The 23,836-nt window shown below is 43.5% G+C and overlaps 1 protein-coding gene across 3 annotated transcripts in view; it reads right to left on the bottom strand.

Moving 5' to 3' along the window:
- The window catches only part of GRIN2A (glutamate ionotropic receptor NMDA type subunit 2A), a 1,558,104-nt gene that overhangs the window by 289,933 nt on the left and 1,244,335 nt on the right, over positions 1–23,836 (bottom strand). For all 3 annotated transcript variants that reach the window (XM_085628306.1, XM_085628307.1, XM_085628308.1), the window contains one exon: positions 868–1,028. In XM_085628306.1, the coding sequence (XP_085484432.1) occupies positions 868–1,028 (161 nt within the window). The remainder of the gene's footprint in view (positions 1–867; positions 1,029–23,836) is intronic.

Here is a 23,836-nt window from a genome sequence, read left to right as displayed (position 1 = left end):
AAGCCATCATTTTTACTTGAAAGCCCACATGCAGAAACCTATGCTAGCTGGAGGTTGAAACTATGAGGCTTGTTAAAGAGAGTCCTGCGCCACTTTTGCGCCATGTAAAGTTGTACATGCATGACACAGGGGTCTCATAACAATTTATGAAGCCACGCAAAGCCACTTTGTATGGTTTTAAGTGGCCTCATAGGTAATGTGCATGGAAGGTGTTGCATTGGCATTGCAGTGGTTTTTCCCATGCAACACCCACAGAATTTGATGCTGCCCCTGATTTAGGAGGTGATGTAAACCTGGTAAGCATAAAACCCATAAGCCTTCCAAGGTGAGGCAATACGAAGAGAAATATGTTAATTTCTCCTAATTTTCTCCTCTTTCCATGTGTGCAGCAGAATGCAAAACAAAACAGCGAAACACCTTGTACGTTGTTTTTGTGCAGGAATGTCCACCTTCCTGCACAAAACAATTCTGTCTGCAACGGTGGTACCCTTTCACCATGGTGCAAGGGTGCCTTCTTTGGCGCTAGGCTGTCAAAACACCGCCAGTGCAGGCAGAAAGGACAAGAATGCACATTTATTTCTAAAATACGGTGTATTTCTGCCCTTTTTCTTTGGGATAGGGCAGCGCAGCAAGGTTCCTTGCTGCATTGCCCTATGCCAAAATGCCATAAATGAGACCCCATATTCTTGGGAAGAAGTTCCGGGAAGTTCATGAGAAAACATTTTCTTACTTTGCACAAAATAAAGGCTTTGAAATCATCACCTATGTAAAAATTAGTGAACAAAGTCTCAGCAGTATAAGAGCTTTGGAACAATGTATGTAGCTCAGTTCTAAGCAGAAAAGTGGTCCAAAAAGTCATTAACTTACCCAGTCTTCAGGCTGACCAAGGCATCATCCACCCCTTTCTGGTTGAATTTGACCATATACTGATGCATATCTGGGTAATTGTTCCTGATATTTCTCTCAGTACTTCCATTTGGGACAGTTCCGAAACGAAAAGGGGGTGAATAATCATTCGGTCTCTGAAACTGAAGGAGGAAGAAAGATAGAAATAATGATTTACAATTTTCAGTTTTTTCCTCATTTCAGATCTAATATGCTTTGTTCATAGGAATATGTCATCTTAATGATGAAGATGTAGTAAAAACTATCACTGCTGAAAAATCAGGCAGATTTATTAACATTTGATGCAACGCACCAAGACAACTTGCTGCACTGAGTCAAATGGAGAGAGCGGGAATGTTCCATAGCTACTAAGATATGGCTCATCCCTGCTCTCTATCTGCACTGGTGCACTGAGTGCAGTGCCAATGCTGCCACCCTTACGCCATAGAGCAAGGCTGCCTGTGTTGCAGGCAGAATTGTTTTTGTCTAGGAAGGGATACCTTCCTGCACAAAAAGAGTCCTCTGAGGCCTGCACAGAATGCAACACATAGAGAAAGAGGAAAAAACAAGGAGAAGTAATCACATTTCTCCTTGTTCTTGGAAAGGCATAGGATTTTGATGCATTCCCAGGTTTACTAGTGTTAGTAAATTTAGGAATGCGCCAAAGTCCATGGGTGGATACGTTGGAACATCCACGTTTCACCCATGGACCGCCTTTCTTGGGCAGAGTAATGCAAGGCAGTGACTTGCGCTGCCTTGCGCTGCTCCAGATTTAGTGAGCCACACAAGGTGGGTAAATTTCACTTAAAGGCTTGCGTCACCCTGCGTTGGCCTGCGTGATGCAACCACAATGCAAGCCCTTGGTAAATCTGCGCCTAAGGGACTCATTTTCGGACTAGCCACAAACCTGCATCCAAAGAATTACACCATTGCATGAGTGCAGGGTTATGATTTATTTTTTGGAAATGGCAACACTTCCTTTATTGTATGCCTGTAAACTGCACCACTCGCAGGTTTCCTAATGGAAACATCAGGAAGGCATTTGTGTATTGCATGTTACGCCTTTGTTAAAGTTTTAATGTTACATAACATAAACACATTTTAGTCTACCTCTTTAAATTCTTGTAAATTATTTTCATTGTGTTGTTACCCAACTATGATATATTTGTTTTGCATTTTTATGTGCTGCGCTCCCTGAGCCCTCCGCAAGGCTCGTACTTCATAAAAACATAAAATACATGAATAAATAAATTATGGGACAATCACTTGAAGGAGAAGTGATCTGCATGAGGTAGGGAGAGAATAGAAAACTATGGAGTTTATCTACAAGTCCATGGTGCCGCCAGTGCGTCACTTCTTTTGACATACCGGTATCACACTGTGCCTGCCCATATTTACAAGGCCACGTACAGCCACCCTGCGTGGCTTTTCATGACCTTGCAAATATGGCCCACTTTCACACTTTACTCTGCGTGAAAAGGGAGTTTCATGGGTGTTGCTGTGGGTGTTCCCACTCAACATCAATGGAAACTGACGCATTCCCAGATTTCCAAGGTTTTGTAAACCTGGGAATGCGTCAGATTCCTACACAAACGAGGAGAAATACCTTTATTTCTCCTTGTTGTTCTTTTTCTATGTGTGCTGCATTCTGCAGCACACATAGGAAGAGGAAAACACCTCTCATGATTGTTTTTGTGCAGGAAGGTGTACCTTTCCGCACAAAAACAATCACACTTATAGCGCAGACACCCTTGCACCATGGCGCAAGGGTGCCTGCGTTGGCCCATTGCAGCCCACTGTCCACCAGCGGAGGGGAAAAGGACAGGAATGTGGCGTATCTTGTAGATACAGCGCATTCCTGCTTTTGATGCACAGCAGCGTAGTAGGAAGGCTTTCTGCATCAAAATATTGTAAATGAGGCACTATTTTTTCACATTATGTGATGGGGCGTGTTTTTTAAACGACATAGAGGTCATTTACAAGCCCCTTGCGCAGCCGGTGCATTACGTTTAACATGGGAAAAAGTGACATACTAGCAGAGAAAGGGGCTTGCAAATAAGCCACTCAGTGTGATACAATATTGGAAAGTAAATGGCCGTATTTCCAATTATACAATGTGCCTCGATACATCAAAACAAAATCACAAATGGACCACCCTCTGCCCCATCAACAGGGACTGTGTCCCTTCTACCATAAAAGACTATGACTCAGTGCCTCTAACTGGGTATAAAATGTGAACTTCCTTGTTCAGTCTCCATGACAAATCAATGACATCAAATCAGAACATTGCAACCCATGCAGTGCAGTGAAAATCTTGTTTCAATATATTTAGCATAATATATATATATATATATATATATATATATATATATATATACATTCATTTATGTCATGTTTTACACTTGCTTGTCCGTTCTTCGAAACAAGCTTCAGATACCGAGATGGTATTAGTCCTCTCCAAAGTCCCACTATTTTCGATGAAAAACTCCAAATTACCATCTTTGTGAAAAACGTGTTTCAAAGTCAAAGGATCGTTTGAAGAACAGGATAGAGTGACCTAGGCTGGATAAGGCCCATAATCTACTCTGGTTCTCCTGAAACAGAAAAGCAGCAGGATTTACCAGGAGCTGTCACTTCGCTCATGTTATGTTACCATGCTCAACTGAGCAATCACAGAGAGAATGAGGCAAAGGATCAAGTTTGTGATGTCATCTGTTCCCAAGAAGTATGATGTCACTTTCACTAGCCCTTGCATTTTGGTGAATTGAGATCCTAGGATCTTTCTCATGAAGACCCAGCTTGATGAAGCACACAAAAGTTGATGGGAGGAATCCTTACAATTTGTCTAACCATTGGCAATCACTCAAGGTAGCATTCCAACCCATACTTCATTTTCTCACCTTGTCACCTCATTCTGGACCCAGCTATATGCAAATCACTCTTGACCCTGGTCCTCATGGGGGCAGTCCAGCCTGAGCTGTCAAGCCAGTTCCTCCCTGAACTGGAATACAAGCAACCTAGGACCGGTTTCTCCCTGATTAGGGCTCATCAGTCATCCACAGCCCTAATTCCAGTGGCACAGTGAGCACGGGACCCACGTCTGGGCATACCCTTGTCACTTAGGGCAGTACATGAAACACACAAATGTTGATGGGCGGAATGCTTGCAATTTGCCTAACCACTGCCAATTGCTTGATGGCCTACTGGTCAAAGCAGTGTATTATGTACACTGCCTACCACACCAACACAATGCAATGCAAAGCCATGGAACAAATCTTTAAGTTTAAAACTTTTTCCAGTGCTCAGAATCCAAACAAATAGAAATGGCCCTTACTTACTATAAACACTTATGGTATTTAGTTCTAAAATAATTTATCTCAAAAAGAAGATAGTTGGTCCACCTCTCTAGAATATGATGAACCTGTGATCTTTGAGTCGCACACTTGATGTCATTGGGCAATTACCAGACAGTAGTGGCTTGTGGAGGGAGTTCGGTGGGGCAGTGAGGCGGGGCGGGGGAGGGGCAGGGTGGAGAAATGTAAACACTGGCATATGGATGAACAGAGGTAAGTACACATTTAAATTAATAAAACGAATTCCATTGCGCGCGCTGCATCGCATTTTGCATTGCAGCGCGCACAACAACATTTATTTTATTAATTTAAATGTGTACTTACCTCCGTTCATCCATATTCCGGTGTTTACATTTCCCCGCCCCGCCTCACTGCCCCACCGAACTCCCTCCACAAGCCGCTACTGTTACCAGATTAGGTTTTGGCTCTTCCCCATAACTGGGTACCATCATCTGCAGCCAAAATGGTAACAATGCAGATCATTTAATAAAATTTAGGGGCATATTTATAAGGGGATTGCTCCACCTGAATGTCCCTTTTACTGACATTCAGGTGGCGCAATGCCCTACACCATATTTACAAACTGCTGTTAAGCCACTTTTTGTGGCTTAACTTCACTTTGTAAATATGGTACCTTTTCACACAGATATCGGCATGAAGGCGGTGTGCAATGGATGTTGTGTGGGCATTCAACCACAACACCGATTGCTTTTTGACGCTGCCCCAGATTTACATGGATCTACATTAGCAGGCATTAGAATCGCGCATCGAGGAGAAATACTTTTATTTCTCCTTGTTTTTGCTTTTTCTATGTGTGCTGCATTGTGCAGCACACATAGAAAGAGCAAACTGCCATGAATGATTGTTTATGTGCAGGAAGGTGTTCCTTCCTGCACGTAAACAATCATTAAATAATGAAGAGTTGCCACGTCTGGGTGTGCTGCAAAATGCAGCACACCCAGAAGTAACATAAGACCATTATTGATTGTTTATTGTGAAGGAAGGGATACCTTTCTGCACATAAATAATCATTCCTGCAATGCAGGCACCCTTGCTCTATGGCGCAATGGTGTCCACGTTGGTGCTCCACGGTTATTTTTCGTGCCAGCGCTAGGGAAATCACAGGGGTGTGCCGTATTGTTGTACATCCCTGTGTTTTGGAAAGGGTGTATTACAGTGCTGGAAAATTAGCTGCAGCGCCGAGTTCCGCTATTTCCTTGGAAAGATGCCACTAAATCTATTATGCCTTCACAAGACCTACTCACTCAGATAATCTGACTAACCATTAATCTATCGCATAATAATGTTGTCTTGTTCTAGGATGTTATGCACAGTTTGCTAAATATCAATGTTTCTCATAAAACACCAAAAAAGGAGCGCTTGGTCAAGGTGACATTGTGACCAGCAGTTGCACATCAAAAAGCAGAAAAGAAAAATAAAGTCATGCAGTCCACAATAACAGAGCAAGTGCAAGAAACAAAACAATTACCTCACTTAAACGTTTCAAAATGTCTATGTTCAGCTGTTTTATGGTAAGTAAGGGAGGAAAACACACACTTCAATGCTCTATAAGTATACATCTCCCAATAGATTGTTTAAGCAACATAGTTATCCTTTGTTCAAACTTCAAGGTAGCAGGTCCAAATACATCTAATTCCAACAACTCAAAGTAATTACAGAATAGTAAACAATATGGGTTAGTACACACTGAACATAACAAAAGGTCACAGCCGAAGCACTTGGTGACAACTGCGTGCACTTTTAAACAAGGTACACAGGTAAAAATGTGGACGACTAAATTAACATTACAAATAGAAGTCTTGAACTTTAATGATTGGTTGAAAAAAATTGAACTGTGAACCTTAGAAGATGTGAAGGCTGTGAGGATTTGATTGCCTTCTGAATTTTTACAGAGAGTGATTTTTGGAGTTCTAAAATAACACAAAATATTAAAAATGGTAACAGATTCATACAAAAGGGGCATTGGGAATCGCCATTTAGTCACTGCTTTTTTAAGTATCAGTGACTCTCTACATAAGCTCACCGTTAGCACAGACAGAGTGGGGCAATGAGTCACCATCACCCTTTAGCAATTGGCTTGGTTGGAGTGTCATTCATGTTTTAGATCAGCCCTAAAGGACATCTATTTTGTGTGTAGGGTGTCAGGGATTATGAGTGTTGGCTTGTTGGTGCTTTACCTATACATCAATATTCAGGCAAGGAATGGACAGAGAGACACAAGCTCATCATCTCTCTCACAAGCTGCCCTTCTTGAAAACAAACCGGTGTCTGAACAACTGGAGTGGCTGACACTCAGCTGTAGCACCCACCACTAAATCCCTGCACATGGAGGGTGCTACAATTAGAACCTGTGGAGCCCCTGTGTTCCAAGAGCCACTCAGCTCAGGGAAACATCTATTACAATGCAGGCATTACATTGTAGTGCCTTTCACAACGCAGTCAGTATCACAACTGCGATGTTACCACAAGATCAATTTCACGGCAAATCACTATAACGACTGGCTTCAGGGAATGTGGTGTTTAATTGTAAGTCCAGCACCATCCCTACGGATACCCCGACTGGAGTTGGAATAGTAATTTAAACAATTCCAAAGACCAGCGCTTCCATCAAGCAAGTTGATGTAATGACTTGCATTGTAATGGAACTCGTGGTAATGGCACAGTCGTGGTATTGTCTGGGTTGTTAAGCCCTGCGTAGTTTTGGAATGCTTGGTAGCAGATGATATTTTTCAGCTGAACTTTCATCACACAGTGCTGTGTCCTTCATAGACATGTCACCCATTGTCTGTATCTGCACACCTCTCTGAAATGTGTTGTTCTTTATTTGGCACACTAGATGGTATTATTATTGGTGCTGATATATTGTAACACTGTGCTAATTAATGTATATTATATGATACAATTATGTAAGTTCGAAAGGGGCATGTCACCTTCTCCCTTACAGGGGACTTGAAGTTGCTAACTCTAGGTAGAGTGTGCTATTAAATCCCTGCCTTGGAACTAAAAATATATCTTTCCATTTGTGTTACCTTTAGATATGCTGTGGACCCTTCGCATCAGGATCATGGACCTCCCTGGTGTTGCCCGGCTCACCCTGCACAGTGCTGGCAGCCCACATGGAAAACCATGCAACTAGCAACCACTGCCTGCAGCTCAACATCAATGTGACTCTGATTATACATATAATTCAGGCCAGCAGCATATAAATGAATTTCTTTTTAAAGGAAAGAAGCCAGCTCTTTTTATAGTTCAAGCTTGTCAAGCAGACGAGGTGCCTGGCTAAAACAGACATATTGTAAGCTTACAAAGAACTTCCAGTGGGCTTAGATACTGCCCATTGCTTATCATTGATTGTCTTTCTTTAGCACCCTCATTTGCTTGTTTCTTACATTTGCAGCCTGGAGCATCCAGCAGCAGCCATTAAACACTCACTTTATTGTTTTTGGCCGAGCAAAATGCAGGAGCAGGGGTTTTAAGAACAATAATAAAAGCTGTGTTGCAGCACAAGTATATTAGATCAGTGTTTTACATACTTTTTAAAACCATAACCCAATTTTTAGAGCGACAAACATTTTTAACCCACCTAGCTTTAATGGGGATGAGGATGGTACCATTTTTTGCATTCCTTTCTAACAGAAATTGTTTGTAAATGTCATGAACTTGATAACACCCCTCAAAATGTCTTTATCAGACTGTGGCAATGATATTGATGTGTCCATAAAAGTGGCAGATGGTGAACTGCACTGGAGCTGGAAAACTTTTCAGGGTAGGTTGGTGGACTAGGCGATCTGTTTACCAAAATCCCAATGCTCCTGAAAAATGTTGGTGTTGATACAAGTAATTTTAGAAAACCACCCTTCTACAGCAGACTATGGGATAAGTTCCGGGGGTTCATTCTGGGCTCTCTGTCTCTTTCTCTCTCTCTCTCTCTCTCTCTCTCTCTCTCTCTCTCTCTCTCTCTCTCTCTCTCTCTCTCTCTCTCTCTCTCTCTCTCTCTCTCTCTCTCTCTCTCTCTCTCTCTTCTCTCTCTCTTAAAAAACTATAGGTTTCAGGCATGTTATAGTTAGAAATTAGCATTTAAAAAAACTTTGAAATTCACTGAAAAAAACATAGGTTTCAGGCATGTTATAGTTAGAAATTAGCATTTAAAAAACCTTAGAAATTCACTGAAAAAACCATAGGTTTCAGGGGTGTTATAGTTAGTTGGACATTTCACTCATACAAAACCATAGAAACTATTACCTCCAGTCAGTCCCACACAGCACATTGGTAAGTACTTGTACCAGGCCACGCCCTCTTTGTCCACCACTCTACAAACACGCTCCCTGGCATGCTCTTGGATGGAGATTGCAGTCGACCTTCACTGCTGGGGGTCCTTTAGGGGCCAACTAGCCTACCCTTTACCTCCAGCAAGCCCCACGCAAAGGGATTGGTGAGAGGTAGACAGAGGTAGACAAAGGCCATGCCCCCTTTCTTCACCACTCTGCAAACGCGCCCCCTGGTGCGTTGTAAGTTGGGGGATTAAGTCCCCTTGAATCCTGAGGGTCCCTGGGGTCCAACTAGCCCACCAGGTACCTCCAGTAAGCGCCACAGAGCTGCGTTGAGGAGAGGTGTTAAAAGGGGTGTGGCCTGGGCCACCTCTCTGCAACGCAGGTCTGTGGCGCTTACTGGAGGTACCTGGTGGGCTAGTTGGCCCCCAGAGGCCCTCAGGATTGAAGGGGAATTAATTCACCAACTTAAAACGCGCCACGGAGTGTGTTTGCACACATGTCACCTCAGGCACCACCCCCTCCCTTTACTACTGTGCAAACATGCCCAGTGGCACGTTTTAAGTTGGGAGATTAAGTCCGTTTGAATCCTGAGGGTCCCTGGGGTCCAACTAGCCCACCAGGTACCTCCAGTAAGTGCCACAGAGCTGCATTGCAGAGAGGTGTTAAAAAGGGGTATGGCCTGGGCCACCTCTCTGCAACACAGCACAGTGGCGCTTACTGGAGGTACTTGGTGGGCTAGTTGGCCCCCAGGGACCCTCAGGATTGAATCGGAATTAATTCCCCAACTTAAAACACACCACAGGGCGTGTTTGCACACATGTCACCTCAGGCCCCGCCCCCTCCCCCCACCACTGTGCAAACTCGCCCCGTGGTGCGTTTTAAGTTGGGAGATTAAGTCCCCTTGAATCCTGAGGGTCCCTGGGGTCCATCCAACTAACCCACCAGGTACCTCCAGTAAGCGCCACAGAGCTACGTTGCAGAGAGGGGCGTGGCCTCTGAACCAGCCGCGGTCGGTAGTAGGAGTAGCTGCAGGGCGGTGATGTGGGCAGGGTGGGTGGTAGTAAACTATGGATTATGGAGGTATACAGGTAAGTTAACATATAAATTAATAAAACAAATTTTGTTGCGTGCACTGCATCGCATTTGGGGAATCAGTGCACGCAACGAAATTCATTTTATTAATGTATATGTTAATTTACCAGTAAACCTCCGTAATCCATAGTTTACTACCCCCCACCCTGCCCCTCCCCTCCCCACGTCACCGTTCTGCAGCTACTCCTACTACCGACCGCGGCTGCTCTGAACACCTCTCTGCAACGCAGCTCCCTGGCACGTACTGGAGGTACCTGGTGGGCTAGTTGGCCCCCAGGGACCCTCAGTATTCAAGGGGAATCAATTCCCCAATTTACAACGTGCCAGGGGCCGCGTTTGCTGAGTGCTGCAGGGAGGGGGCGGGGCCTAGCCGAGATGTGGCCATTTTTTATTTATTTTTTAAGAAGGGGGGCTCTTTGGCCCCCCTCCTCTTTCCTTTTTTTGGGACCTGGGGACCCCATCCCCAAGGCCTTGACCCTTTTAAAAAAAAAAATGTAAATGGGAAGGGGGCCACGTGGCCCCCTTCCCGTGGCCATATTCAGCTCGGGGACCCCATCCCCTGGGGCATGGCCAGTGTTTTAAAAAATATATATATATTTAGAGGGGGCTGCTTGGCCCCCCTCCTCAATTCATTTATGGCCCCGGCGACCCCATCCCCCAGGGCCAGCCTTTGTGTATTTTTTTGTTTACATTCATTATGGGGGAAGGGGCCGCGTGGCCCCTTCCCGGGCCACCCCTTGCCCCAGGGACCCCATCTCGTGTGGCCTGGCCACTTTGTTGGGGACCATGGGGGGAGCCCCAATGCCCCCACGGTCCCTGCCGGCTCCCCGCCTCCTGCGGGAGCCGGCATTGCTTTTCCCCATGGGTTTGCTGCTGACATGCAGCTTCCCGTGTGTAAAAGCAATGTGGTTTGATTTTTGAAAGCAAGAGCAGGTTTCTTGCTCTCGCTTTCAAAACCCAAACCACAGTTTGCTATGACAGGGCCAGAGCCGTACGGCCCCCACCCTGCCATAGCAAACAGCAGTGTCCCAGGGGTGGGCACCCCGGGACACTGCAGGAACCGGCCCTGGGGGGTGTTGGTTCCCAGGGCTATCAAGGGCTCCAGGAGGGGGGCCGCACGGACCCCTTCCAATGTTTGCACAGCCCCGGGCAGGTGGCAGTCCCCGGGGCATGTGGTGGGGGCTAGAGCCTCCACAAACACAGGTGTATTTTATTTTTAAAAAGCCCCGGGGGTGGTGGGCCCCGGGGCTTGGGGAACCTTGGAGGACCCCACCCATTAAAAAAGACGCCCCGGGAGGTGGCGGTCTCTGGGGCAGCTTGGGGGGGATTGGGGGCCCCCCACACATTCTTTTAACTGCCCCCGGGACCTGGCCCACCCGGGGGCTTCAATACAACGAAGCGCGGGAGCCTGCGCTTCGATTTTTTTAATTCTTTCGGCCAGATTTGTGCACCCAGCGTGAATTAAGACATGCTTTTTGGGGCCCTGGGGGTCCTTGTGGGACCGCCTGAGCAGGCCTAGGGGGTCAGGGTGTTTCTACCCTGCCCCCTTTTCTTGTTTTTCACGTTTCTTTTTCTCTTTTCTTGTGACTCGGTTCTACACAAGATGGCTGCCAACACTTCCTGGTTTGAAGTGTTGACAGCCAATTAGAATAAAGCTCGTGGTCAGGAGGGTGCGTGGATCCACCGCGCCTCTATATATCAAAACTTTTATTTTTTGATTTTCTCAGCAACTACTGAACGGATTTATACCATTTAAAAAAGGGCACTTTCTGAAGCAAGCACTACCTTTTTGCCAAATTTGGTGCAATTCCGTTCAGCAGTTCCAGCAGTAGCCGTGTCTAAAGTTTCCTATGGGAAATTGATTTTCTGACCTCCTTTTTTTGAATTTTTCAGGAACTACTGAATGGATTTACACCATTTAACAAAAAGGGCTCTTTCTGAACCAAGGGCTACCTTTTTGCCAAATTTGGTGTAATTCCGTTCAGCAGTTCGGGCTGTAGCTGTGTCTTAAGTTTCCTATGGAAAATAACATGGAGAAAACAGGTTTCGGGACCCCCCTTTTGTCTCTGCCCCCTCTTGGCGAATCACCCCGAAACTTTCAGGATAGGAGCTGACCGGAGCGCCCCGCGTGTTTTGAAAATATCGCGAAGGTTCATCATCCGGCACCAAAGTTCTTAGGAAAACAAAAAACGCTTTTCCTATGGAAAGTAGGTCCTAACTATAACTACATACTGGCGACCGCCAGTAGGGGTGTGTGTGTGTGTCTGTGTGTGCGTGTGCGTGCGTGCATGTGTGTGTGTGTGTATGTGTGTGTCTGTCCAAACATCTCCTGATTTTACAATGAACAAAATAGGTCGGGCACAGACTCTGTAATTATGTGCTTGTTTATTTTATGATTCAGCAGTCCATATGACGCATTTCGGCAGCCATCCTGCGGCCTTGATCACAACAATACATATATGTGTGTGAATGTGTGTATATATATATATATATATATTTTACCTACTGGCGGTCGCCAGTAGGTAGTTATAGTTAGGACCACGTTTCCATAGGAAATCCGCAACATTCTATTTTGAATAACTTTTGCGCCGGTCGACGAATCCTCGCGAAATTTTCAAAATAGGTGGGGCGCTACGCTCCGCTCCTACCCTGAAAGTCTCGGGGGGATTCGTCAAGCGGGGGCTGAGATAAAAGGGGAGTCCCAAAACGCGTTTTTCCCATGCATTTTTCCATAGGACCTTTAGACAGGGCTACAGCCCGAACGGCTGAACAGAATTACTAGAAATTTGGCAGAGAGGTAGTCCTCAGGTCAAGGAAGTGCCTTTTGTAGGTTTGGTGTAAATCTGTTCAGTAGATTCTGAGAAAATAGCCTTTAAATCAATATATATATCTGAGCCAGCTTACGGTGCGCTTACGGTACGCTTACCGTACGCGTACGGTGGCGTGCGCGAGCGCGATTCTGATTGGCTCTTAGATCTTAGTAAACATTCGAATCGGCCGAAACCAGGAAGCTGCGGCCGCCATTTTCTCTCTCGCACTGAGAGCGATTTTTAAAATTTAAAGCCCAAAAACATGTAAAGGGGCTGTTTAGACAGCTCCCACACACATAGGCATGTTGAGGGAGTCCCCAAAGATCCTCCAAGGCCAAAAACGGAATTTTTATCTTTTCGGTAATTTCGCCGATTATGCTTACCGTACGCGTACGGTAAAAACTAATTAAAAAAAAAACATCATCCACACTCGCTGCACCCCGTGTGCAATTGGTGGCCGAAGGCCACCAATTGTGCATGGCTTAACAAACGTGAAAAAAACTAAAATTTTAAAAAAAATAAAATAAAAATAAAAATTATCCACACTCTCTCCACCCCGTGTGCAAATGGTGCCCGAAGGGCACCATTTGTGCATGGCTTATAAAATATACGAAAAATTAAAATATTACCTTTCAAAACGAAGTGCATCGTATGTCCTCCATGTGCGCACGGTGCGCGAAGCGCATCGTGCGTACATGGCCCATCTAGCGTAACGTGGGCACGCGGTGCACGTAGCGCACCGCGTGCCCACCGTGCGTGCATGGCACTAACTGCGTAAAGTGGGCACGCGGTGCGCGAAGCGCACCGCGTACTCACTGTCCGCGCACGGTGCGCGAAGCGCACCGTGCACGCACAGAACGAACTGCGTTAAGTGGGCGCGCACGCCACGAATGGCGTAAAGTAACTTAGCATTTAAAAAACCGTACAAATTCACTGAAAAAACCATAGGTTTCACACACGTTATAGTTAGGAATTAGCATTTAAAAAACCTTGCAAATTCACTGAAAAAACCATAGGTTTCACACATGTTATAGTTAGCGGAAATTTTACTGATAAAAAACCAATGAAATTCCCCCGTTATAGTTACTGCAGGCAACTATAACTCACGCGACCGCAATCTTCTGCTGATGACATATGTGTCTTTATGAAAAAAAAATATTTGTAATATATGTATAGCTAAAAATGTATGGAAGAAGACATGGGCAAATAAGTGTCTAAATACAGTATTAGCATCAGCAGAGGATTGCGGTCGCGTGAGTTATAGTTGCCTGCAGTAACTATAACGGGGGAATTTCATTGGTTTTTTATCAGTAAAATTTCCGCTAACTATAACATGTGTGAAACCTATGGTTTTTTCAGTGAATATATATATATATATATTGCAGTTTTATAAAGAGTGACCAATGCCTAAGTGCATTGTAGAACTTAACATGAGCACCAGGTTACATAATATGAGGTCAGGTTTATTTTAATTCAAGGATGGAGATTACGTGATTCGCAAGCTCTGGCTGTTAATCCTCATCCATAGTTCTCAATTTGTGTGAAAGTCATACACAAGTGGGATGATTTGTTTGATTACATATAGGGATCAGATTCTCTGTTGAAATGGCTTTGTGAAGTAAAAAAAACATAAGCAAATATACTGAAAAGTTCAGCCAGAGTCCTGCTTGTAAATACTTGCAAGGTTTTTTTTTTTTTTAAACTGGACTTGGGGACATAATTGAGAACCTTTTCACTAGTGTTGCTGGAACAGTTTTAGTGTGGGGGTGCTGACATCAATGTTGCATGAAGTCATAGGGAATGTGACAAATTATAGCTTCACAAAAAGGCCTTATTACGATGTTGGTGGGAGTTACCACCGACCGACCGACCTCCGATTGGCGGACCCGACACCGCAATTACAATACGACCACACATGGTGCAGTCGCATACTCCTATTTCTCTATGGGAGCTTGTGCTGCGGCCGTAACCCGGCCTTACCACAAGCTCCTGTAGAGAAATGGGAGATTGGGTTCATCACTGCACCACGTGGCAGGCACCACACGGTGCAGGGATCAACTGGGGGGCACCACAGGTGCCCCCACGGCCCCTAAGCAAAGGCCCAAATAGAAGGGGACCCTGCTAGGGCCCACCAAACTCGCTTTCTGACAGGCGTTCAATGTTGGAAAGCATGGCATGGAAAGCCTGTCGGAAACCGAGCATCGTAATACCAATGGCGGAAACGCCATCTATTGGGATTACAGGCCAATCTCTGACTGGACAACGAGCTCCTTGAGCCTGTTGGAATCCAGCCGGAATGACCGTCTGGTTTAATTTCTGACTTCCTGCATTTTACTGCGGTGATCAGAAATGAAACCACAATGAGGCTGGGAAAGCGTCCGGCTTTTTGAGCCTCATTGTCATCAGGCCCAAAGTGTAGCAAACATGTCTGGCAGGAGACTGGTAAAGGTGTAGTATGTAGCTGGTGGTGCATTTTGGTGGACACTTTGGCAAATATATCACTAAAGCATTGTGCAGTAGGGGCCTGTCATTAACAGACAGCACATTTTCCTTTTCATTAAATGAATTCACTTTACGCCCTGAAGGATCATACAAACATGTGCTTGGTTATGCGCTGAGGCAGAAAAGCCCATTTTGTTACAGTCCGTGATGTTTTTAATGAATTCCAATGCTGTTTAGTAATGATGTGATTTAACTAATGTGTGTAGCACATGCAGCTTATTAAGGCTCATGATTAGTAAAGAAAATGAACAAGAGAGTACTACGAAAACACACCTATTGAAACATGTTGCCCCTGGGCTAAAACATAAGAAGAACTGCAAACCCAAACATTACTGTCAATGTTCACCGTGGAACTAATCCCACAATTACACATTTCTGAATTAAAATGTCCTTCCCTTAATAAGTCGTTCTTTGAATGCATCTCGAGGCTTTCATTCTAAAGAGTCAAAATTATAATTACTTTGAAAATTAATTCCCGGAAATGCTTGGCTCGTTCTTGTGGCATTTTATGCTTTTGATATGGATTTCCCTTTTTTACATTTTTATAGAAGGAAGTTGTAAAAGCAGATGATTCGTTAAATTGCAATAGCTTTATTGAACTATAAAACAAATTAAACCAATTTGAGCCAAATAATCATATGAAGTACATGTTGAACAAAATAACTGTGAAACACAGTATTTAAAATTATCAGTTTTTTTAATTCATCTTCACAGATTATCTTTTTTTATTTTTCACAAATTAGTACATTTTGTAAGGTATAATAGATTCTTATTAAAGCTTTCTTTTTATAGTACATCACACATACATTGCAATCAGATATCCTCCCTTTTTGCCCACCCCCCATAACTTCCTTTCCTAAATTCCCCTACTAATTAAACCCCAGACAATAAATCAGTGGTTATCAATAGGGATGAGGAAGTTAGACTGAGGTGAGCGTGTGGGGTTTTGGACATTTGGGCTGACAAACAAATATTTGGCTGAATGGTGGGGAGATTAAGAGGACTGAATAGTAGCCAATGAATAGTTTGTAAAACAGTGACAGAGCTCAAATAGATGGTCTGGACCATGTGCAGTGCCATGAATATCCAGAGCGATGAATATACCAAAGGTGCATAGTCTTAATTGACCTTATGCCTCTTTCGTCCACCAACAGACACCCCCTACCTCTCTATCTCAATATTGCAAGTTCTTTTTTATCCTTGCTTTCTCCTGTTGTCACTGTTTTCTATCCCTCTTGATTAAGATGCAACTTCTTAAATTCTCCTTTACAAATTGAAGGGCTATGACTTCAACATAAAAATGTACATATCCACTTTTGCTACTCTAATAAAGCTTTGATATTCTTTCATGAACGTGAAGTTCTGCAAGCTGTTACTAGGTTTACTTCACAAGTCAAATGTGAAAGGATTCATATTCTCTCATGAAGGTGCAGTTCCACAGGCTGTTACTTTGTGTCCCTAACAAGTCAAATGCAAAAGCATTGAAATTCTGAAACAAGACTGCAGTTCCTCTAGTCATTTCTACCTCACAAGCCAAATGCAAAAACATTGATAGTCGTTTTTGAAGATGCAATTCCACCAGTCATTACTACGTGTCCCTCACAAATCAAATGCAAAAGTACTGGACTCATTACATGAAGCAGTAGTTCTCTAGTCATTACTAGGTTTCCCTATCGAGTCAGATGCAAAAGCATTGAAATTCTTAAATGAAGTTGCAATTATATATATAAAACTGTATTCGGTTATTACAACCATCAAAGTTTCAACCAACAGCCCAAACATTAAAATTACAATAAAAATACACATATATATACCATGGTAGCAATACGTCCATGTTTAAAATGCAGAATGCTTCAGAATCAGATACAATAATAGCAGCAATGTATAATATCTACTCTCATCAGTGAAAGACCCTGATGTAAAGTGCCGGGTGCTTTAAAACTATATATAAAACTAGGCTGCAAACAGTACCATAAAATCACACCAAATAGAACAGTACAAGAAGTAAAACAGTTCATTGATATAAGTAAACGGTAAAGTGCAACTCATGATCTTTACACTGGTCTAATTTTTTTAATTGCATTGCGCATTTGGCAAACTGCCTCTAAAAAATTGCTAACAGCTACAACAGTTCTAAGGGAGAGGTCAGTTTTTAGAATCCTTAGTGCTATTTGATATTGTGCAATCCCCAGTTTGCGACAAATTGGAATAATCCACCTCCTACGAGGGGAGGAATACTCCAGACAGAAAAATAGCAAATGTGATTAATTTTCGTCACACTGGTTACACATTGAGCAGGTCAATACTGGCTGTGCTTGATTCCATTTGTGGGTAAATGATCTTATAGGTAATATCCCCATACAAAACCGTATGAAGAGACTTTTAGGGAAAGAAAAGGGTATACAATCCATGTAATCCTCTAGTAGTGGAGTAGATTTAAAATCAAGAAATGTGTTAGTCAAAGATCCTGCAGAACTTTTTCTTAATATACATTCATTAATAAAGTTCCAATAGGTAGTTTTGAGGAGGTGTATATCAATTTTCTTAATTTAGTAGGATCTGCCCCAAATCTGGAAAGTCCTAACTTTCCCAACCACGAATACACGTGTTTAATCCATGGAAGTGATCTGGCACCTGGCATATTTAGAACTTCACACAGGGAATCCCTATAATCAACAAGCTCGGGTGTACACCAGAGATGAACCCAATAAGTCAATACTTTCAGGGCCACTAGATCTGTTACTCTTTTTAATCCCAGTTCTAAATACAGTGGAATAAGGGGTGTACTATGGGGAAGGCATAACATTTTGCTAACAAATCTGTTTTCTACCAATGCCAGGGGCTGGATATCGACATGACCCCAGACTTCAGCCCCGTAAAGGGCAGCCCCTTGCGCCTTAGCACGGTAAATCTCCATGACGGGGGATACTACGTGAGATACCGTCCTTTTTTGTGTTCTCAAAATAGCATTTGACCAGTGCTCAATAAGAAGTTTACTTTTCATGATCTGATCTAGCCATTTAAAACTATCCATAAATCGTACTTCTAGGTAGTCAAAATTATCAACCCTCTCAAGGACGTCTTAACCAACCCGAATAGTCGTTTTACCTTTCTTGGTCCCCTTGCCTAAAATCATAAATTTTGTTTTGTTAACATTTAGCTCGAGTCCCCTGTCATTGCAGAAGCCTAGAAATGTATTAACCAGGGTCTGGAGACCCTTGGGAGACTTTGAAATGAGTAGGGAGTCATCCGCGAAAAGTAGGATCGGTACCTTCCTGTTATTTAGCAATGGAGAGTAATTTACACAATTTTCCAAAACCTTGACCACATTGTTTAGATAAAGAGAAAACAAAGTGGGGGCAAGCACACAGCCTTGCCTGACACCCCGTTCAATTGGAATACGATTAGTCAGTTTGCCACTTGGTCCCCAACGTACTTGGGCATAATTATTCTAATGTAATTTACTCAATAGATGTACAAGATTACTGGGAACGCCTATATTAGAAAGAACTTGCCACAAGTTGGAACGGGGGATAAGATCAAAGGCAGCTCTAAGGTCAATAAATGCTACGTACGACATACCCTTGCGTAAAAGGACAGTTTTCCAATACAATAGTATAAATCTAAAAATCTGATCTATGGTGCTAATTTTAGTTCTGAAGCCTGCTTGAAAGGGCGAAAGTATTTGTTTTTCTTCCATCCATTCTGTTAATTTGTTCAGTATTTGTCGACTAAAAACTTTTTGAGCATTGTCTAACAGGCTAATTTGCCTGTAATTAGCTGGGTTGTTAGCATCACCCTTTTTAAAAATCGTTATAATCTCTGCCCCCCTCCATGAATCAGGGATCTCTCCCCCGGCCGAGATTCGATAAAAGGTTAAAATAAGTTGACCAGATAAATGGCTCTGACTTAAAAAGGTCACCTGGAATTTTATCAGGCCCGGTGCTTTAGCTAGTTTAAGAGACTGCATTGCACTATTTGTCTCTTCAAGACTGAACTTAACAGGGCAGCTATACAGCTGTTGCACTATAGGAGGTAAAGTAGCACCCTCTACTATATTAATCACACTATCAATGTCATCTGACTTTCTTAGCGAGTAAAGTGATGAAAAATGGGCCACCCAATTTTCGGGAGATATAATAAAACTCGGGTACTTAGCTCTTTCAAGGTGATTTTGTGCTACTAATTTCCGGAATGATCATCTGTCCTTGATTTTACTAGCTATGAGTAGGTCCTGTCAGAACTTGTGTTCCCAATCTCTTCTAGCCTGTCTAAATTGGGATTTGTAGATTCCTCTGGCGATGCAAATTTCACCTCTATCACCTTCAGCAATAGCAGACTTTAGTGAACTCTTAGCTACTTTACAAGCGGAGTAAAACCAGAAATGATACCTAGAGTGTACTGTATTCGTAATTGTCACCTCTTTATAAAATATATTTTGGAGACCATCAAACAGCTGAGTGTGGACTGATAAGATAGGTATTCTTGCTGGCTCTATCCTCTCATATTGGTCAAAAGAGGTAACAAACTGTTTGTAAAGTTTTAAGTAGACCTCTGGATTTGCTATAACTTTAGGCCATTTAACGGCTCAACGATTATTGGGTTACTAGTGCTACAGGGACATTTGTGTTCATGGCAGCACACCCATGTACCAGAGGCTCTCCAACAAGTGTTACCTCGAGAGAGTAATATTCACTATCAGACCTAACATTAATTTTCATATCGGCTAATAGGGTCCACATTCTCACATCAATTAATACATAATCAATTATACTGGCACACATACCTCTCTTAAATGTTGGTGCACACAGAGGGTCAGAGATAGTACGATCATTGAGGGCTCTAAGACCTCTGCCAATAACCAGTGAAACTATTTGGAATGCACATGTAAGGTTTTTCCTTGGGGGCGCGAACAATTTAGGAATTCTCCACTGCTCATCTTCCTCCACAGTAATCTCAGTTAAAAGAGAGCAGGCTTCAAAGGGGTTGTTAAAATCTCCTGCCACTATAATTCTTGTATCTGGGGATAAGTTATCCAGTATAGTGTCTAATAGTGCTAGAGTCGTAGACGAGTCATTAGACCGAGTTGACCTAACATAAATATTAAATATTGCCAAAGAAAGACCAGAGGGTAGGGTAACTAAAGTTCCCATTAAATCTAAGCGGTCTATTTCTATAGTGGTAAAGGTGCTGAAGCAACCATTCTTAATCAAGGTTAAGAGCTCTCCACTGGCTCTACCAAAGTGAAGTGCTGGTTTAGTATCTACATTTAGGGATGTGTATTCATCTATATAAACTCTCTCTGTAGCCCATGTCTCCTTTAGTAGACACACATCATAACTCGCAATATAACTCAGCCAATCCAGGTCACATAGTTTCAGGCTGATACCTGCAACATTCCAGGACAATAAATTTAGGCCAAGAAAATTATTAGAACCATCGACTATGTTAGTAATAATACTAGGCTCTGTCATACCTTGGGGTCTAATATACTCATCAAAGGGTTGTAATATATTACAATCACCATTCTCATGCATCCCAAGTGTACTATGGGCCTTGTCTTGCAAAGCAACCTTAATATTGAGACTCCCCAAAGAGGACGTTTGATCAACAGCATGGGTTAAGCCACAGTCAGTCTTTATAACCCCCGTTACCCCAGGGCTCTTACTGCCCAAACTGCTGTTTAAGCACACAGGCCTATTATACAGTCAGTCCAGTGCGTTCATGGGAGACAGTAGGGAAGAAGTGCCAGTATTAGGAACAGCAGCTGCATTAACATAGCCCTCATTCTGTTGACCCGTCTGAGCCCTCTGCAGTGGGGAGTTTGCTTTTAATTATATTCGTTTGTTTTTTCCCAACATAGTCACAAGTACGTAGTTCAAAATTTATTACATTTTCAACTAAATGATTAGTGCATAGGACAATGTGGATATGATCATGCTGCAAGAATGGAGTTGGGCATCTTTTTGCAAATACAATGTCAGATCTTATTATAGATAGACAATTCCGCTCGTGTCTTAACCAATAGATCACCTTATTGATCAATGCCTTCGTATCCTCCCTGTCACCTGCACTCAATTTTGGAACCCGTACCATGAAAATGGACCTGTTAGATTTACCCTTGTCCCTAGGTAATTGGTGATCAGACTTCAGGAGAAAACTCCGTATAGGAGGACAAGAAGCAGAGCCGGTTGACATAGTACGAGAGGGGGGGACCACAGAAGAAGCAGAATGAAGCGGTCGTTTTCTGATAGAAGATTCAAGCACTAACAACTGGTTAGTAACCCACTTGGGTAATAATGCAGGGGGATTCGTAAATAAAAAATTGGGGCTCATGGCCGTAGGGAATAATTCCTTTTGATGAATCTGTTTTACAGATGTCAAGTAAGTGGTATTATTAAAAGGACTGGGACTAGTAGGAACCTCTATGCAATGTTTCTCCTTGTCTCTTCCAAGAACGGGGTCAGTAACCAACCCTGCATCCCTGTCTACCCCAGAAGAAGAAGAAATCGCCCTGCTAAGTGGTTTCCCAGAATTCATACAACTGCAGCAGCAACTACACATAAGCTTAGATTTGAGAGTCAATACATTTGCTGATAGTAGCCCAAGTTGAGTACAAAGCTCGTTCATTTTACTATACAGCAGTTCATTATCCACCAGGGAGCTCTTCATAGCTGCGTTTGCACCTTGAGGTCCTGGCAGAGAAGTAGTGAGGGATGTAACCTGTGTTATAGCTTCCGAAGGTTCAACTCCTACAGGTACATCCATAGGTTCAATAGGACCAAACCGGTTAGAGCATGGGACATTCGGGATTACTGTGATAGTTGGATATAAAGGGCATGGGGACTTAGTCAAGTAATCAGCAGAGATCGTATCAGCAGATTTGGATGGTGCAAGACCCTTATCTAAAACAAGGGCAGGCTCAATAGATTGGCTTCCAGATTGTGATGCTCGTAGCAAATAAGAACTCTCAGACAAGGTAGAGGCGGAGTTAGTAGCCCTGGGGACACTTGATGGTTTAAACATAGCCGGAACTTTCGCCGTTTTGATTTTACCTTTAGTATTACCTTTAGTATTACCTGATGTGAGCAGCTGCTCAACTTCGCCAATTAATGTGTCAATGTCCGCCAGAGTGGTTCGATCATGAGCTGTGGCCCCTAGTCTGACCCCATGCTTGATTGCACCTGATTTCTTAATGTTATGATCGTGGTTAACAACGTCCCCTGCCTTTTGTTTCCCCATTCTTTGGCCAAAACAAGAAAAAAAAAACAATCCTGTCACACAGTAACTGTAAGTACTATTTTTCAATCCTCGCATAGCAATTTTCAAGGGGATATTCCAGCCCAGCCTCTGTCAGGACCGCCTGCCCTTGGTCTGGGCTTCGCGCTGCTGTGGTCCACCCTCCGCTTTAGTGGCATCAGTGGCGTCAGCTGTGCCAGCGCGATGCAGGGGAACCTGGGATAGTGAGTTCCAATGCCTGGCTGCAACCCTGGTTCTGTAGAAGTGCGTCCCCGGTAGGGTGTTCTCCAGACCCGGCTGAACGGGGGCTTTTGGGATGGTCAGTTGCAGCTACGATCCTGCTCTTTCCTGTTCCTGTTCTGTCTGATTCCGTTGATAGTATTTACTGTCGCAGTAAAGTAAAGGAAAACAAATTGTGGCTAATGCCGAGTTAACTAAAAGTTTAGGTGGCTCCTGCTATGGTGGAAACGAATTAGCGGCTTCTGCCGCGTTAGAGAATAGTTCGCTAAAAAAAACACAAAAAAACCCGAATAGACGAATGGCTCCTGCCACGTTCTAACAGAGATACTGGCGACTCTGGCTGTTTAGGGAAATGTTGCGGCAGCTCCGGCCGCAATCGTTATTGAATTGCGGCTTCTACCGCGTTCAGAAAAATAATAATGGTGGCTCTGGCCTTGTTTTTGAAACAACGCTCGCGGCTCCGGAGAGAATACTCTTAACTCCTGCCGTGCAGGGGAATGCTAGTGCTGAGGAAGGCTCCTGGCTCGAGGCTCCAGCCGCTCTGAGAAGGTCGCGGCACCAGCCACGCTACGGAAGGCTCGTTGCAATTCTTCTAGTGGTTACTTGGTGTCCCTCTCAAATCAAAAGCAAAAGCATTGACATTCTGGCATAAAGCTGCAGGTCCATTAGTCCTTACCAGGTGTCCCTCACAAGTCAAATTCAAAAGCATTGAAATGTGTTAATTAAGCTATATTTTTTTACAAGTCACTACTAAGTGTCCTTCAGAAGGCAAAGGCATTGAAATTCTTACATCGACCCGTAGTTCCACTAGTCATCACTAGGTGTCCTGAAGCTCCCTCTAGGGAGAATTGCGTTATTGCGGCCATGGGAAGAATGACCCGTACCAAGCAGAGACGGTGGGGCTTCAGTATACAAATTTGCATATGCACTTTTGCAATTTTAACAGTTATGCTTCTTTTCTTTAGAAATAATTATTTGAGCTGGTTTATAATGAGGAAAGAACATTGTAATTTACAAAAAATGTCTGGAGAGTTGTGAAACTAGTTGATGTATCCCTACTATACATATGGATTAGCAGTCATTAGGAAGTGCATGTGTCTAACAATTTTAATATATGGGAAGGATTTTTTTTGTTTAGGTTTATGTGTACATGTGCAAAGGCAAAATGCAGTTATACAAACGGGGACGCTTAATTTTCTTCCCTGATGCCACCGCTTCCCTGCTGGGCTGTGCTGTGCTGAGGTGGGACTCAGTCCCCCTTCTGACATCGCTCCTGAAGGAGAGGGAGGAGCCTCTTTGCAGCCATAAATGTGCTGCCTGTTTCCCGCAGCATGGAACACTTCATTTTCCTTCCTGCTGCCACCGCTTCCCTGCTGGGCTGTGCTGTGCTGGGGTGGGACTCAGTCCCCCTACTGACATCGCT

The sequence above is a fragment of the Triturus cristatus genome, chromosome 10, assembly GCF_964204655.1.
Source record: "Triturus cristatus chromosome 10, aTriCri1.1, whole genome shotgun sequence".
NCBI lineage: Eukaryota > Metazoa > Chordata > Amphibia > Caudata > Salamandridae > Triturus > Triturus cristatus.
This window is presented reverse-complemented; position numbering and strand designations above follow the sequence as displayed.